This window comes from Nematostella vectensis, chromosome 5, assembly GCF_932526225.1.
Source record: "Nematostella vectensis chromosome 5, jaNemVect1.1, whole genome shotgun sequence".
Taxonomy (NCBI): domain Eukaryota; kingdom Metazoa; phylum Cnidaria; class Anthozoa; order Actiniaria; family Edwardsiidae; genus Nematostella; species Nematostella vectensis.
In genome coordinates, this window is record NC_064038.1 from 14,219,647 (window position 1) to 14,234,337 (window position 14,691).

The following is a 14,691-nucleotide window of genomic DNA, read 5'->3' on the forward strand; positions in this document are numbered from 1 at the left end:
ATAAGGATGATAAGGATGATAAGGATGATAAGGATGATAAGGATGATAAGGATGATAAGGATGATAAGGATGATAAGGATGATAAGGATGATAAGGATGATAAGGATGATAAGGATGATAAGGATGATAAGGATGATAAGGATGGTAAGGATGGTAAGGATGGTAAGGATGGTAAGGATGGTAAGGATGGTAAGGATGGTAAGGATGGTAAGGATGGTAAGGATGGTAAGGATGATAAGGATGATAAGGATGATAAGGATGATAAGGATGATAAGGATGATAAGGATGATAAGGATGATAAGGATGGTAAGGATGGTAAGGATGGTAAGGATGGTAAGGATGGTAAGGATGGTAAGGATGGTAAGGATGATAAGGATGATAAGGATGATAAGGATGATAAGGATGATAAGGATGATAAGGATGATAAGGATGATAAGGATGATAAGGATGATAAGGATGATAAGGAAGACAAGGAAGACAAGGAAGACAAGGAAGACAAGGAAGACACGGAAGACACGGAAGACACGGAAGACACGGAAGACACGGAAGACACGGAAGACAAGGAAGACAAGGAAGACAAGGAAGACAAGGAAGACAAGGAAGACAAGGAAGACAAGGAAGACAAGGAAGACAAGGAAGACAAGGAAGACAAGGAAGACAAGGAAGACAAGGAAGACAAGGAAGACAAGGAAGACAAGGAAGACAAGGAAGACAAGGAAGACAAGGAAGACAAGGAAGACAAGGAAGACAAGGAAGACAAGGAAGACAAGGAAGACAAGGAAGACAAGGAAGACAAGGAAGACAAGGAAGACAAGGAAGACAAGGAAGACAAGGAAGACAAGGAAGACAAGGAAGACAAGGAAGACAAGGAAGACAAGGAAGACAAGGAAGACAAGGAAGACAAGGAAGACAAGGAAGACAAGGAAGACAAGGAAGACAAGGAAGACAAGGAAGACAAGGAAGACAAGGAAGACAAGGAAGACAAGGAAGACAAGGAAGACAAGGAAGACATGGAAGACAAGGATGAGAAGGAAGACAAGGATGAGAAGGAAGACAAGGAAGATAAGGATGATAAGGAAGATAAGGAAGATAAGGATGATAAGGATGATAAGGATGATAAGGATGATAAGGATGATAAGGATGATAAGGATGATAAGGATGATAAGGATGATAAGGATGATAAGGATGATAAGGATGATAAGGATGGTAAGGATGATAAGGATGATAAGGATGATAAGGATGGTAAGGATGGTAAGGATGGTAAGGATGGTAAGGATGGTAAGGATGGTAAGGATGGTAAGGAAGACAAGGAAGACAAGGAAGACAAGGAAGACAAGGAAGACAAGGAAGACAAGGAAGACAAGGAAGACAAGGAAGACAAGGAAGACAAGGAAGACAAGGAAGACAAGGAAGACAAGGAAGACAAGGAAGACAAGGAAGACAAGGAAGACAAGGAAGACAAGGAAGACAAGGAAGACAAGGAAGACAAGGAAGACAAGGAAGACAAGGAAGACAAGGAAGACAAGGAAGACAAGGAAGACAAGGAAGACAAGAAAGACAAGAAAGACAAGGAAGACAAGGAAGACAAGGAAGACAAGGAAGACAAGGAAGACAAGGAAGACAAGGAAGACAAGGAAGACAAGGAAGACAAGGAAGACAAGGAAGACAAGGAAGACAAGGAAGACAAGGAAGACAAGGAAGACAAGGAAGACAAGGAAGACAAGGAAGACAAGGAAGACAAGGAAGACAAGGAAGACAAGGAAGACAAGGAAGACAAGGAAGACAAGGAAGACAAGGAAGACAAGGAAGACAAGGAAGACAAGGAAGACAAGGAAGACAAGGAAGACAAGGAAGACAAGGAAGACAAGGAAGACAAGGAAGACAAGGAAGACAAGGAAGACAAGGAAGACAAGGAAGACAAGGAAGACAAGGAAGACAAGGATGATAAGGAAGACAAGGAAGACAAGGAAGAAAAGGATGACAAGGATGACAAGGAAGACAAGGAAGACAAGGAAGATAAGGATGATAAGGATGATAAGGGTGATAAGGTTGATAAGGATGATAAGGATGATAAGGATGATAAGGATGATAAGGATGATAATAATAATGATAATAATAATGATAATAATAATGATAATAATAATGATAATAATAATGATAATAATAATGATAATAATAATGATAATAATAATGATAATAATAATGATAATAATAATGATAATAATAATGATAATAATAATGATAATAATAATGATAATAATAATGATAATAATAATGATAATAATAAATAATAAACTGCCTGTATCCTTGATGCTAGAATGAAATTTTCGATGGTATTTGTGCAAATAGGGATGTTTTTTTTTTCGGATTCAAGTCACAAAACAGCGGCAAACAAAAAGATGTAAATGCCAAAGCGCGGAGGTAGGGTAATAATAATAATAATAATAATAATAATAATAATAATAATAATAATAATAATAATAATAATAATAATAATAATAATAATAATAATAATAATAATAATAATAATAATAATAATAATAATAATAATAATAATAATAATAATAAACTTGGCGCAAAGATAGCCAAGAAAATGCTAATTAATATTGAGACCGCTGACCACCGGTACCACTTGAGAATTTCTAGTAATAACGGAATAAAAATTAGAAAAAAAAGCGTCCATCACAGTCTTCCTGTGGTGAAATTAAAAAGACCTTGTGTTTCCAAAACTAAGGCGAAATATCTGATTGTATTATTCTAGTAGGGGAAATATAACGCTATTTGTTATTATTTCAAGATAAAACTGTCGTCGGCTGCATTAAAACGATTTATCTAAGTTTTCAACGCTAGACCCAATCCCCCTCACGGTTATCCAAGCTGGCGGCTTATATTGGCATAGTATACGCTGTAAGTACCTCATAAAATCGTGCATTTTTGGTGAAAAGCTCTACAATGCGCATGAGACACGCTTGGGAGATTTCGGCAATGAGAAATCCTTTAACCGATTTTTACTAAAGGACAGAGTTTTAGCAGTGCGGAACATTACCATTTTTGGTTATATTTGATAAACAATCTGATTAACCAATCAGAGATGAGTATTTCTATGCCCAGTCTCACGCGGACACGCCTCAACTCAGAGTTGAAAAACAAAATGGCGGTGCAGTTGAATCGGGAAAATCATGTTGAACCCTGCTTTTTAACTATCTGCTAGCAGTGATTTCTTCTTATCTGTTTAAGCAGGGATTTCACCGACTCAGTGCGTCATATATACCCTATTTGTGTTGTTTCTCATCGGCAACAGACCTCATTTGCAGGGTTATTTTTACGACTTCACCGAATCGTACTGTAATGAACGCGGAAGGGTAAGCCACTGCCAGCAGGCTATAACATTGATCACCAATTATCTAGTTGTACGTTTCATCAAGTCATACAAATGCACAAAATTTCCCTGGATTTATCTTGCTTTCGCACTCGGACACTCCAAGAAAAATTTTAGCTAGGATATTGAAACTAAAATGAATCTTATACAGAATGGCAGCGAGTCTCATTAAAAAAAATGAAGCTAAACCGTATACAGATTGGCCGCGAGTCACTGTTTATTGTATGCAATTTACAGACACTACATGAAAGTACTGTTTGAATGTTTATATTTGATCCTGGAATAAATAGATTTGCTATGATCAGTAAATCTCAGTGATGGCAGTCATTATTCATTGCTGCATTAGTTTGCTATTACTCGTTGTAAAAAAAGTCCTTACCACAAATGCTCACATTATGGCTTTTTTTATAAATGGATTCTAGAGGGGGCACTTGTTTGAGGGGCTATGTAATGTGCTTATTCAATGAGGGGTGTATGTATACCTCAGTGTCAGAACCATCCCCAAAGGACTTCTTTGTATCCAGCTCTGTATTCATCATGATTCATTTTATTAAAAAAAGGAAGTTTTGTGACACAAATCGTGCTTAATACACAGGTTCTAACACCAAGTTGGAGCCATTGAGGGTGTATTTCATTGTGTGTGCAGACAAATGGAAAAAGGCATAAAGTGTAAACTGGGGTGAGAAAAAGGCATGGTAAGGGCAAAGGGGTGGTGACTAATGGTATGTCTAATTGGGGGTGCTGACACAGGTTGTGAAGATGAAGTAAACTTGTACCATGTTTGATTACTAGGCCTTGGAGATAATAGGAGAATGGGAGTATAGTCATACCCTGGGTACCAGAGGCTCCAAGCTTCACTAGAGCAGATATCATATGGAAAATATCTATTCATATTTGGTGATACTTCAGGCTTATTTTTTTTCTCGCCAGTCTCTATTATATGCACAAAGAGTCTTTTTTTATATATATAAAGGGAATTAAATTAATTTGATTTGATAGGCAAGTCTGAGTGTTGAAGCTCCCCTTTAAAACTATAGTGATATTAAAAATTTATACGTTTGGGGTATATAGGTTTGAGTAATTGTTTGGGGGGTAAGTTTCTATACTTGGTATATTTTATGTATAGAACTCAGGTTTGGGTATTTTTTTTTTTTGGGGGGGGGGGGGGGGCTAATTTGACAAAAAGTCCTTATCGCAAATGCTTATTTTAGCATGTTATGCCCTTCTTTTTACCCCTCTTGTACCAGGTTTGATTACTAGGCCTTGGAGATTCTAGGAGTATGATTGTGCAGTCATAGATATCATACTGTATTGAAAATAAATATTTATATTTGGTGATACTTCAGGAGCATTTTTTATCTCATTGCCTATTGCACAGAGTTTGTTTGTTGTCTTTTTTTATAACAATGGAATAAAATTGATTTTATTTAATAAGCAAATCGGAGAGTTGAAGCTACCTTATAGCAAGATTTTGTATGCTTGGGCTATAGAATTTAGGTTTGGTTATTTATTTGGGAGGTAAGTTTCTATGCTTGGTATATTTTATGTATAGAACTCAGGTTTGGGTATTTTTGAGGATGAGTAGGGGGGGGGCTAATTCATCAAAAAGTTCTTATCGCAAATGCTTATTTTAACATATTATGCCCCTCTAGCATTAGATTTTAGAGGGGGCACTGGTTTGAGTGGCTATGTAATGCGCTTACTCAATGAGGGCTATTTTATGGTGTGTGCAGACAAATATGAAAAGGCATAGAGTGTAAAATTAAAGGTTGAGAAATGCATGGTAAGGGGAGTGAGGTTGTGATGACTGAGGGCATGTCACATGTGGTGTGCTCACACAAGGTGCGAAGACAAGGAAGTAAAATTGTACCGGGTTTTATGACTAGGGTCTTGGAGGTGAAGAGGATAGAGTTTTTTTTATGAAAGGGAATAAAAATAAATTAAATTTGGTAAGCAAATTTTCCTTCTAAAACTTTTTTACGGGACTGGCAAGTTTCAAGCTTTTGTATGATTTACGAATAGAACTCAGATTTGGGTTACTTTTTTGGGGGAAGGGGGGGGCTATCTATTCTTGGTGGAGTTTTGGGTATAGAGTTCAGATGCAGGTATATTCTTAGGGGTGGCGCGGTTCCATTCTTTTGGGGGCATAAAATGTTCGTATCTGTCGGAACCAACAGTCATGTTTACAGCTAGAGTGCCCCCCCATGTTGTTGTGGTGGCCGCAGGGCAAGACATTTAGCTAAAGAATGATAAGAAGGGAACCCCCGAGAGACAAGGGTAGGGTCAAATACTTTTCGGCTAAATGTTGACACGAATTTTCATACCTATTCTTCGGCGATTTTTCCCTGTTGTATAGACGTTGGGCCTTGACTCGCACTTTCGTCCTCACAATTCAACCTCCGCTCTCCTCAACTTTCACCATACCCTGTGGGCACTCGTTTCGGCTTGTGATGAAAATTGTTTTAGTATGCCATGATCCTCATTAATCCTAGTTTAGTCCTGTCAAGGTTCTAAGCCGTAGAATTTGGTCCATCACACTCATATTTCTCTTTTTCTAAACGTAAACATTACGAAAAGAGTTCGATTTTACGGCAGTCTCCAATAAAAGCGCTCAATTTGAAAAGGTTTCCCAAACGATATTTTACTTTCGACCACAGGAACTCATCAATCAAATATCAAACTTGGTATAGAGCAGGATATTTTGATGTTTTGGTCGATTTTTGCGATGCGACGTCTCGCTAACAAAACAATTATATATAGACAAGGAAAAATTTCTCTTTTAAGTTGAACAAATTGCTGTACTAACTTAAGTACTTAATAATCTTCGATGGACAAAAAAAGAGCACAGGATATAGAGACAATAACTGTCATATTCTCAATACAAATCGTCGTCTGAAACTCACCTTAGCAGTGTTTTTCTTTTTTCTTTCTCTTTGTTGCTTGTGGTTTTGCTCGCTTTTTAATGTGAGTCGACACAACAAGTGACTAATTTCTAGCTGAAAACAGACACCGACTCACGGCCCTTATTTTTTGGAATATCCTCGCATGAATCTTGACGTGAATGAATATTAGTAGAACTCCTCTAGTTGCCTTTATCCTTTTGTCACAAAATTTAAGAGACAGACAGACAGACAGACAGACAGACAGACAGACAGACAGACAGACAGACAGACAGACAGACAGACAGACAGACAGACAGACAGACAGACAGACAGACAGACAGACAGACAGACAGACAGACAGACAGACAGACAGACAGACAGACAGACAGACAGACAGACAGACAGACAGACAGACAGACAGACAGACAGACAGACAGACAGACAGACAGACAGACAGACAGACAGACAGACAGACAGACAGACAGACAGACAGACAGACAGACAGACAGACAGACAGACAGACAGACAGACAGACAGACAGACAGACAGACAGACAGACAGACAGACAGACAGACAGACAGACAGACAGACAGACAGACAGACAGACAGACAGACAGACAGACAGACAGACAGACAGACAGACAGACAGACAGACAGACAGACAGACAGACAGACAGACAGACAGACAGACAGACAGACAGACAGACAGACAGACAAACATGCAATTTGGAAGTGGAGCTCGATAAGTTCATGCTTAAAGAGCAAGTTATTTCGATGGTCATTTTAAAATCGACTGATTTTTTTAGCGATAAATACTGCGTTTTAGCGGTGAGTACTGTCCATAAATTCCGAGGAAGTGAGCCAATCAGAGCGCTTTCTGATGAAGTTCCCGCCATGAAAGTACAAAAGCCAGTAATATTGTCCGTAGAAATGCTCGCATTATTAATTGGTCCAACCAAAATTTGTCAATCAGGGTCCTGTAATACTGCACAGGTATAAGTTTTCTGGTGGTGATGTTTGTGGTGATTGTTGCTTATGATAATGATAATGTTGTTGATGATGATAATGATGTTGATGATATGATGACTATAATAATTATATTGATTACAAAATTAGAGATGTTGGTTGTGATGTAAGTGATGATAATGAGAGTGTTAATGATAGTGATGACTTTTCTGATGATGACGATGGTGATGTTGATGCTAATGGTGTTGGCTATGTTATACTTGTTTTAGTATATAATGCGGTTTCATTTAAATATATGATAATATTTATATTCGCCTTGCAGACTTTACCTTTATTTAAATGAGATTAACCTAGTAACTTGCATTTTGACAATTATATTAAATAATATCAAATAAAGGTTTGTAATCTCCATCTTTATCATCAGTTTGATTTATCATCATATTTATCATGATTTAGCATCGCAAAGCGCAATCTGCCATAATGTCCCCGGATATAGGGCGACTGGTAATCTGTCCCCAAGACAAGATCGGTGTGGCAAAGAAAGAGCCAGTACAACCTTGTGCGTAAACAGCGTCAATGATGGTCTGGTTAATAGCATAGTCCCAGATGTTGAAGTTCGCCATGTAGTCGTAAAAAAGCTTTGACTGGTCAAAGCCTCCTCCGACAGATCCCTGGTATTGGCCAATCATCAAAGTACCTTGTGTATCAAAGGAGCCTGAGGAGATGTCTGAATCCTTATGCCCTTGCTCGACCTTATTCTTGTACAACTTGAATTTTCCATGCCCATACATGAATACTAGATGCTGCCAAATATTGTCACGATTAAAGCCAGATGGAATTGCACTGAAAACAACAAAGTTGGAATATAGAGAAAGTCGACATGCAGATGGAAAGACAAGATGGGGATAAAGGGGTAAGTTGGCCAGACACCACCAGATAGACGGACTAAAAGTGTTTCCTCCTACTTCTATGCACATAAGGCTCACATTGTATTTTGTGCACGTGTGATGATAGACAGTAGGGAAAATGTGACTGACGTTATATTCTGTTCAAATGTTTGTCTACAGCGCTAATAATGTTGTAAAAATGCAGACGTTTTTAGGCTACTGCCGCTTTATCAGTGTCTAAAAGCAACTGAAAGATTGGGCGCGCTTGTATTTAAAATCCTTGAGAAAAACAATGTCACCTTGGGATGCAAGCTAGGACCAAACTATGCCTGCCTCTTCATGGGCTTTATTAACAGTGAGTTCTAGAAGATTACATAGGAATCAAACCCGACCTCTACAAACGCTATATCGATGATATAGTCGGTGCCGCTTCCTGTAGCAAACAAGACATAGGGGATTTCGCTACGTTCTTCAATGACTTTCGTTTGAATGTCAAACTCACCTGGAACATCTCAGACGAATCATTGGCATTCTTAGATCTTTCTCTACGTCCTACTGTCACTGGGCTTTCTACTAGCATCTACTACAAAGAGACGGACTCGCACTCATACCTGAACTACACGTCTTCACACCCCGCTCGCTGCGAAGAATAAATTCAATAAAGTGAACTACTACGCTTAAAGCGCATTTGCAGTGAACAGAATGACTTCAACAACAAAGCCGAAGAGATGACTCACTCAAGTATATTAGGCTCTTAGCATCGAATATAACTTTTTGCCTTAAACTTTTGTTAACATCGCCTTAAATTCATTCTTTTTGGCAAGATGATTAAAGTCGACGGCTTTAACATTTTCGTAATGTTTTCTTGCTGGTGATGACGTCACATAATAGATCACGTGACAAAATAGTTTTTAGCCTTTCCGCCGGTGGGGAAAACAGCTTGGACAAAGGTGTTTACTAAATAAGTGTTGACTTTATGTGTGTCATATGATTGCGTTTTAGCATCCGGAATTTTCTCTGCCGTTAACAAGATATTTTAATATCTAAATAAAAATATTTAAAAATATTTTGTTAAGTCACGTGACCTGCTGCGATTTAAAATTTTGATTTGTGGCCGAAGGCTAAACTTTTCTTGCCGGTTAAGACATCAGTGTGCAGACGTGTTTCAAAGGAACATAAAAACATGCGATGTTTTTTTTATCATAGCGTATCCACCAGCGGATAATTTTATGAAATATTGATTTGCAAAAGTCACGTGATCGGCTGGATGACGTCATCACTCAAAATGAAATATTACCAATCAGCTAACATTGCCGAGTTTGATGTTTTGACCAAAAATGGTGCATTTAAGGCAATGTTAACTCACTTTAAGGTAACTTTCAAAATTTCAACTTTAGCTAAGGACCCAAGCCTTAATACACTTGAGCAGCGACAACTGAAGTCTCAAGGACAAGGATAACATCCCTCTCATCATAACATACCACTCTAACAAGCTGGCCATTTCAAGAACCATCCAAAGGTATGAGGCGATCCTACTGAACAATCCCACTACGAACAAAATCTTCCGTAACACCAGAATGATTTGCGTCTACCGCCGCGACACTAAGGTCAAAGATACACTGGTGCGTAGCTCACTGAGTGACACAACCAACTTGGCTAGTCACAACCAACTGGCTAGTCTATGTGATCACCTGTCAAGTCTGTGGTAAGCTCTACATCAACGAGACGGAAAAGATGCTTGCAGAAAGATTCACCGCCACTCAGTGACAGCTAACAGGAGAACTGACTCCTCAGGGCGACGACCGCCCTGTTGCCCATCACTTCTTGTTGCCCGAACACCAAGTCTCAGAACTGCTAATATGTATGATAAAATCTGGACACTGGAACACTAGAAGTCGCAAAGAGGAAGCGTGCGCAATCTTTAGACACAGAACATTCAAGCCACATGGACTCAATGTTGGTTTCAAATAGATGTAGTTTAAGCGTGTGCATTTTGTTTTGCTGACACGTTTTGAATACACGCGCGCTCTATCTTTCAGTTGCATTGAAACACTGATGAAGAGGCAGTAGCCTCGAAACGTATTTTTGAACATTTGAACAAAATATAGCGTGAATGAGCTTTCTAGCTTTCCTTGCTATCTCAGTTGAAAGATTACCCTTTGACTTTCGATAGTCGTTACTATACAAGGGCGTAACGGAATGTGGGGCACAAAGGGCACGTGCCACCCCCTTCCCCACCTCACTCCCCCTCCCCCCCTCACACACACAAACACACACATACAATAATTTTGAAAATCCATAAGGAAATTACCAGAAGGGGCATGTCTGTGCCCCTATTATGTTCTCATAGCTGCTGTATCGTGCCCTCCCCTAAAAAATCTAAATAATATATATAAAGAAACGACAAAAAATGGGTGACTGTGTTCCCAATATTTTCTTAATGTTTCCCCATCGCCCAGTTCCACCCCACATTTCGAGGGCTGCTACAGCTCTGACAACTGATGGTGCGATTTTGGTGTCAGTACTCACACTCCTGTGCCAGCAAACTTGATCTCGGACACACCATCCTTCTTGATGCCAACGCTTAGTGACTCTGCTGTTGAGCTAGTTGCGTATGAAAATATCATGACGGGGTCTACATTTACATTTGCACCAATTTTCAGCCACACTGATACTGAAAAGGCTCCAAGCGTTGTAGTAAACGGATTGACGAGTTGGATGAAGTTGGATGTCTTTATACTTGGGAAATACAGTACGCAACCAACACGCGTTGCTGGAAAGCAAAAAAAAAAAATACACCTATTTCAATTAACGTTGACTATAAGAAATTGACAAATGCCTTACACTGCCGGTTAGAGAATACAAGACGTGTCTGTTTATGACTCAGTGAGGCTATCTAGGTAGTATAGGTGGGACCGAATTAGCCCTTTTTTCGGTGGAATACTAATTGTTCGGTGAAATACGTAATGAGCCTTTGTTGACCTTTGTTGACACAGGTGGTCCTTTGTTCTCGTTGTTCTCGACCATCTTTTTTTTTTGAGGGGGGAGTTCTTTTGTTCTCGACCATTTGCTTTTAGTCTTTTGTTGACACAGGTGGTCCTTTGTTCTCGTGCGCAGGAGTAATAATTGTTCGGTGGAATACGCAATAAGCCTTTGTTAACACAGGTGGTCTTTTGTTCTCGACCATCTTTTGTTAGGGTTTCCTTTGTTCTCGACCATTTGCTTTTAGAACCAAAACCAAAAAAATAAAAACAATATTGTAATTCATCAATAGTCAAAAATTAGTAACTCCTCAGAAATTTATTGCCCTAGGATTTTTTGCAATCCATGCGCTAGAGTCTTAGGAGTACGGGGATAATTTTAGATGTTTGCTGCGATGAAAATTAATCGAGAAGAGTGAGTTGTTGTGAAATCACAAAAAAGCCCATAAGTCAACCAGGATTTATCGAAAAAAAAATATTTTGGTACCATTACACTCCTGGGAATTTTCTCTATCTAGACAAAATAAAGCGATTCAAGATTTTTGATTTTTTAAATTGTCCTTTGCTCTCGACCATGTGCTTTTAGTCTTTTGTTGACACAGATGTTCCTTTGTTCTCTACCATGTGCTTTTAGTCTTTTGTTAACACAGGCGTTCCTTTGTTTTCCACCATGTGCTTTTAGAACCAAAACCCAAGAAGCAAAACAGAAAAATAAAACGAAACAAAAACAGCTCACCTTCCCGCCCCACTCGTTGTGCGAATTCCCATGTTGGTTTGTTTGGTCTTTTTTTCTCGACCATGTGCTTTTATTTTTATTTTTTTTTGTGTGACACATGTGTTTCTTTGTTCTATTGTTCTCGAACTCTAACGAGAACTGAACTTTTTGTGGTTATTATATTTTTGTATTTTGTTCTAGCTCAAAGCTTTTTTTGGTGTATAAAATGTGTGTGCAAATCATCTCTGGGTTGTATTGTTCATTCTTGTAGGTTATTGTATGGAAATAATACGAAGTCGACTAAAAAAAACAACACACCCCATTGTTTAGCGGGCACTTTTTATTCAACGTTAATAAATAAAAAACATTACTAGGGTAACAATTTTGAGAGCGTTTAAGTATAAAAGTATTTTTAGCTACCACAATTGAAATGGCTTTTACTAGAGGCTAGATTACATAACGTTATTCTTTAAAACGGCTTTTTCTCAACCCAAGCGGTCCAACTACGATTACAAAATGGTTTATTCCAAGTTGAGACATCTACTTGCTGAGGAATCGGCTGCTCCCTGAACATCTTTGACAGCAGAAATTTTCTCTTATTTATCGCCGATTCCGTCGCTTCACTCCAGTCAAACCCGTCATTGTGAATTAGGTTTTTTCGCGTGTCCATGATTTTCTTGAAAGCTGGATCCTTCCGTAAAGTACGCATCCACTTTAGATGTCCAAAAAGCACTTTTCGATAGTGGGGAACAATGTCATTGGTTGCTTTGGCTTCAGCCACCTCTTCAGCGTTTCCTCGCTGCTCATACTTTGCAACAAGCTCTTTCCAATAACCATGGAAGCGATCCATTGATTCTGCTTGGAGACAATCCCAGACATTTGAGATAGTATCATCCATACTTTCGTCTGAAGAGGAGTCTTCATTCGGAGTATGGGTTAATTCGAGTTCAAAGTTGTCTGATTGTAAAACGAATTCTTTTTTTCTTTGTGTTTATGATAATCCACTATTCAACAATTATTTTAAGATATACCCCACTTTCACAAATTTTCTCTTTACCTCTCTACCTATGCTCTTAGAACTTATTAGGGTGGGAGACCCTCAGTTACGGTCTTGTGCTCGGTCCTTATTGGGGGTCATATATGTGACCCGGCAAGTGAAAACGTACACTAGCGAAAAACGTTTTAGGGCAAATCTGGAAGATCAACGAACGCTTTTTCTATAATGAGGGAACGATCTTGTTAATAATGAGGGAACGATCTTGCTTTGTTATATCGTTCATGAGCAATTTTGTTCCCGAAGCGCAATCAGGAGAAAGTTTTTTTAAATCGGAAAAAAAACGCTCAACGTTCGGAAGATCGTTCTCTAAAATTCGGAAAGTTCGAGAGATCGCTCTCTTAAAATTCGGAAGACCGTTCTATTGAAGCTCGGGAGAACATTCTTTAACAATTCGGAAGATCGTCTCTAGAAATTCGGAAGAACGCTCTTAAAGTTTGAAAGAATGTCCTTGATATATGCCGTATGCAAACTAAGAAAGCGAGTCGAATCTATTTGTATTTGCAACGACATGTAAAACGACAATTTACATTTCCATGTTAACGGTGACGACAAAGATATTACGGTTCTCGCTTGCTACTAAAGTCGCGCATCAAACAGACCTGTCTAAAAACGAGTCCTCTATATCTCAGCTTTCGTTTGCCATTAGGACTGTTAGGGTAGTAACGATACGACAATTGATTTGTTTGAGCCGTATGTAAATTAGGAGAGCGAGTCGGCTGTCGATATTTTCTTGTCTTTTCAAAACAAAATGTTAATGGCGACCACAACTTTACTATAACGGTTTTGCGCTTGCTATTAAACTCGCGCATCAATAAAACCTCCTAAAAAAGAATCTCCTATATCTCAAACTTTAATTTGCTATTACGATAATCGATTATGAGACGTATGCAAATTAAGTAAACTTTACTTGTCTTTGCAAAACATCAACTTGTTAAGCTGAAATATAGCTCAAAATTAAAATTAACAAACCATGCATCTCAAAAGAGCGATGTTGTCTTTTTGGTAACGATTTCCAAAATCGGAAGAAGGTTTTTGCCTTCATGGTTTTCCCGCACTGATAAACGTTTTTCAAATCCCGGAAAGTTCTTGTCTTCTTGAAGCCGATCATTTCTCCGGATGAACGATCTTGAAAATCGGAAAATCGTTCTCGCCTTCGAGTGTTAACCTCGGCGATGAACGATTTTAAAAACAGGGAGAACGATCTTGTCTTCGGAAGAACGATATTGCCTTCGGACAGACGATCTTGACTTCGGGGATATAGTTTCTCGTATGAACCTGATATCGTCTGAATATCGTAAAAACGTTCTGTATAATCTGTCAAACGTTTCGTTCATAGCCTGAACGCTTTTTCTTTATTATATGTTTTCCCTTGGCAGGTCACATGTTTTGTAATGTTTGCTTTAGGCTCAACAAATCTCACTTTATGTTGGTCTGGCTTCTTGTAGGTATTTTCTTCGCTGTGTACGGGATAAAAAGGCTAAGACAAAACTTTAGGAACGAGGTTCATAGGAACACCTGTGTCATCCGAGGCAAATTACGTATGCCTTTTTGTTGACCTTTTTGTCCCGCTTGGCCTGTCTTTGTCCCATTTGTCCTGTTTTTTCCTTTTTGTCCTGTTTTTGTCCCTTTATGGTCTGTTTTTTTGGCCATAATAGCCTGGTTCTGTCCTTGTGTGTCCCTAATTTAGAGCTATATGGACTACTTTTTTTTCAATAGAACCAGTCCATTAAGGCCAAATGGTCGAGAACAAAAGATTCCCTAACAAAAGATGGTCGAGAACAACGACAACAAAGGACCACCTGTGTCAACAAAGGTTAACAAAGG

General features: G+C 38.7%; 1 protein-coding gene and 1 long non-coding RNA gene across 3 annotated transcripts in view; one reads left to right on the forward strand and one right to left on the reverse strand.

Moving 5' to 3' along the window:
• The first annotated feature begins 2,839 nt into the window (after positions 1-2,839).
• On the forward strand, positions 2,840-4,428 carry LOC125563062. The gene is made up of 2 exons (XR_007308088.1): positions 2,840-3,362; positions 3,975-4,428. It is a non-coding gene; the product is annotated as an uncharacterized LOC125563062 (long non-coding RNA).
• A 3,109-nt stretch (positions 4,429-7,537) lies between these two features.
• LOC125556780 (C-reactive protein-like) overlaps positions 7,538-14,691 on the reverse strand; it is a 31,578-nt gene continuing 24,424 nt past the window's right edge. Inside the window, exons 1-3 of one of the 2 annotated variants that reach the window (XM_048727805.1) lie at positions 11,097-11,459; positions 10,644-10,887; positions 7,538-8,070 (exon numbers count right to left, since the gene is read on the reverse strand). In XM_048727805.1, the coding sequence (XP_048583762.1) occupies positions 7,680-8,070; positions 10,644-10,887; positions 11,097-11,181 (720 nt within the window). In that variant the 5' untranslated portion in view covers positions 11,182-11,459 and the 3' untranslated portion in view covers positions 7,538-7,679. Of the gene's footprint in view, positions 8,071-10,643; positions 10,888-11,096; positions 11,460-14,691 lie in introns of those variants that run through there. The other variant, XM_048727804.1, reaches the window with a different exon arrangement.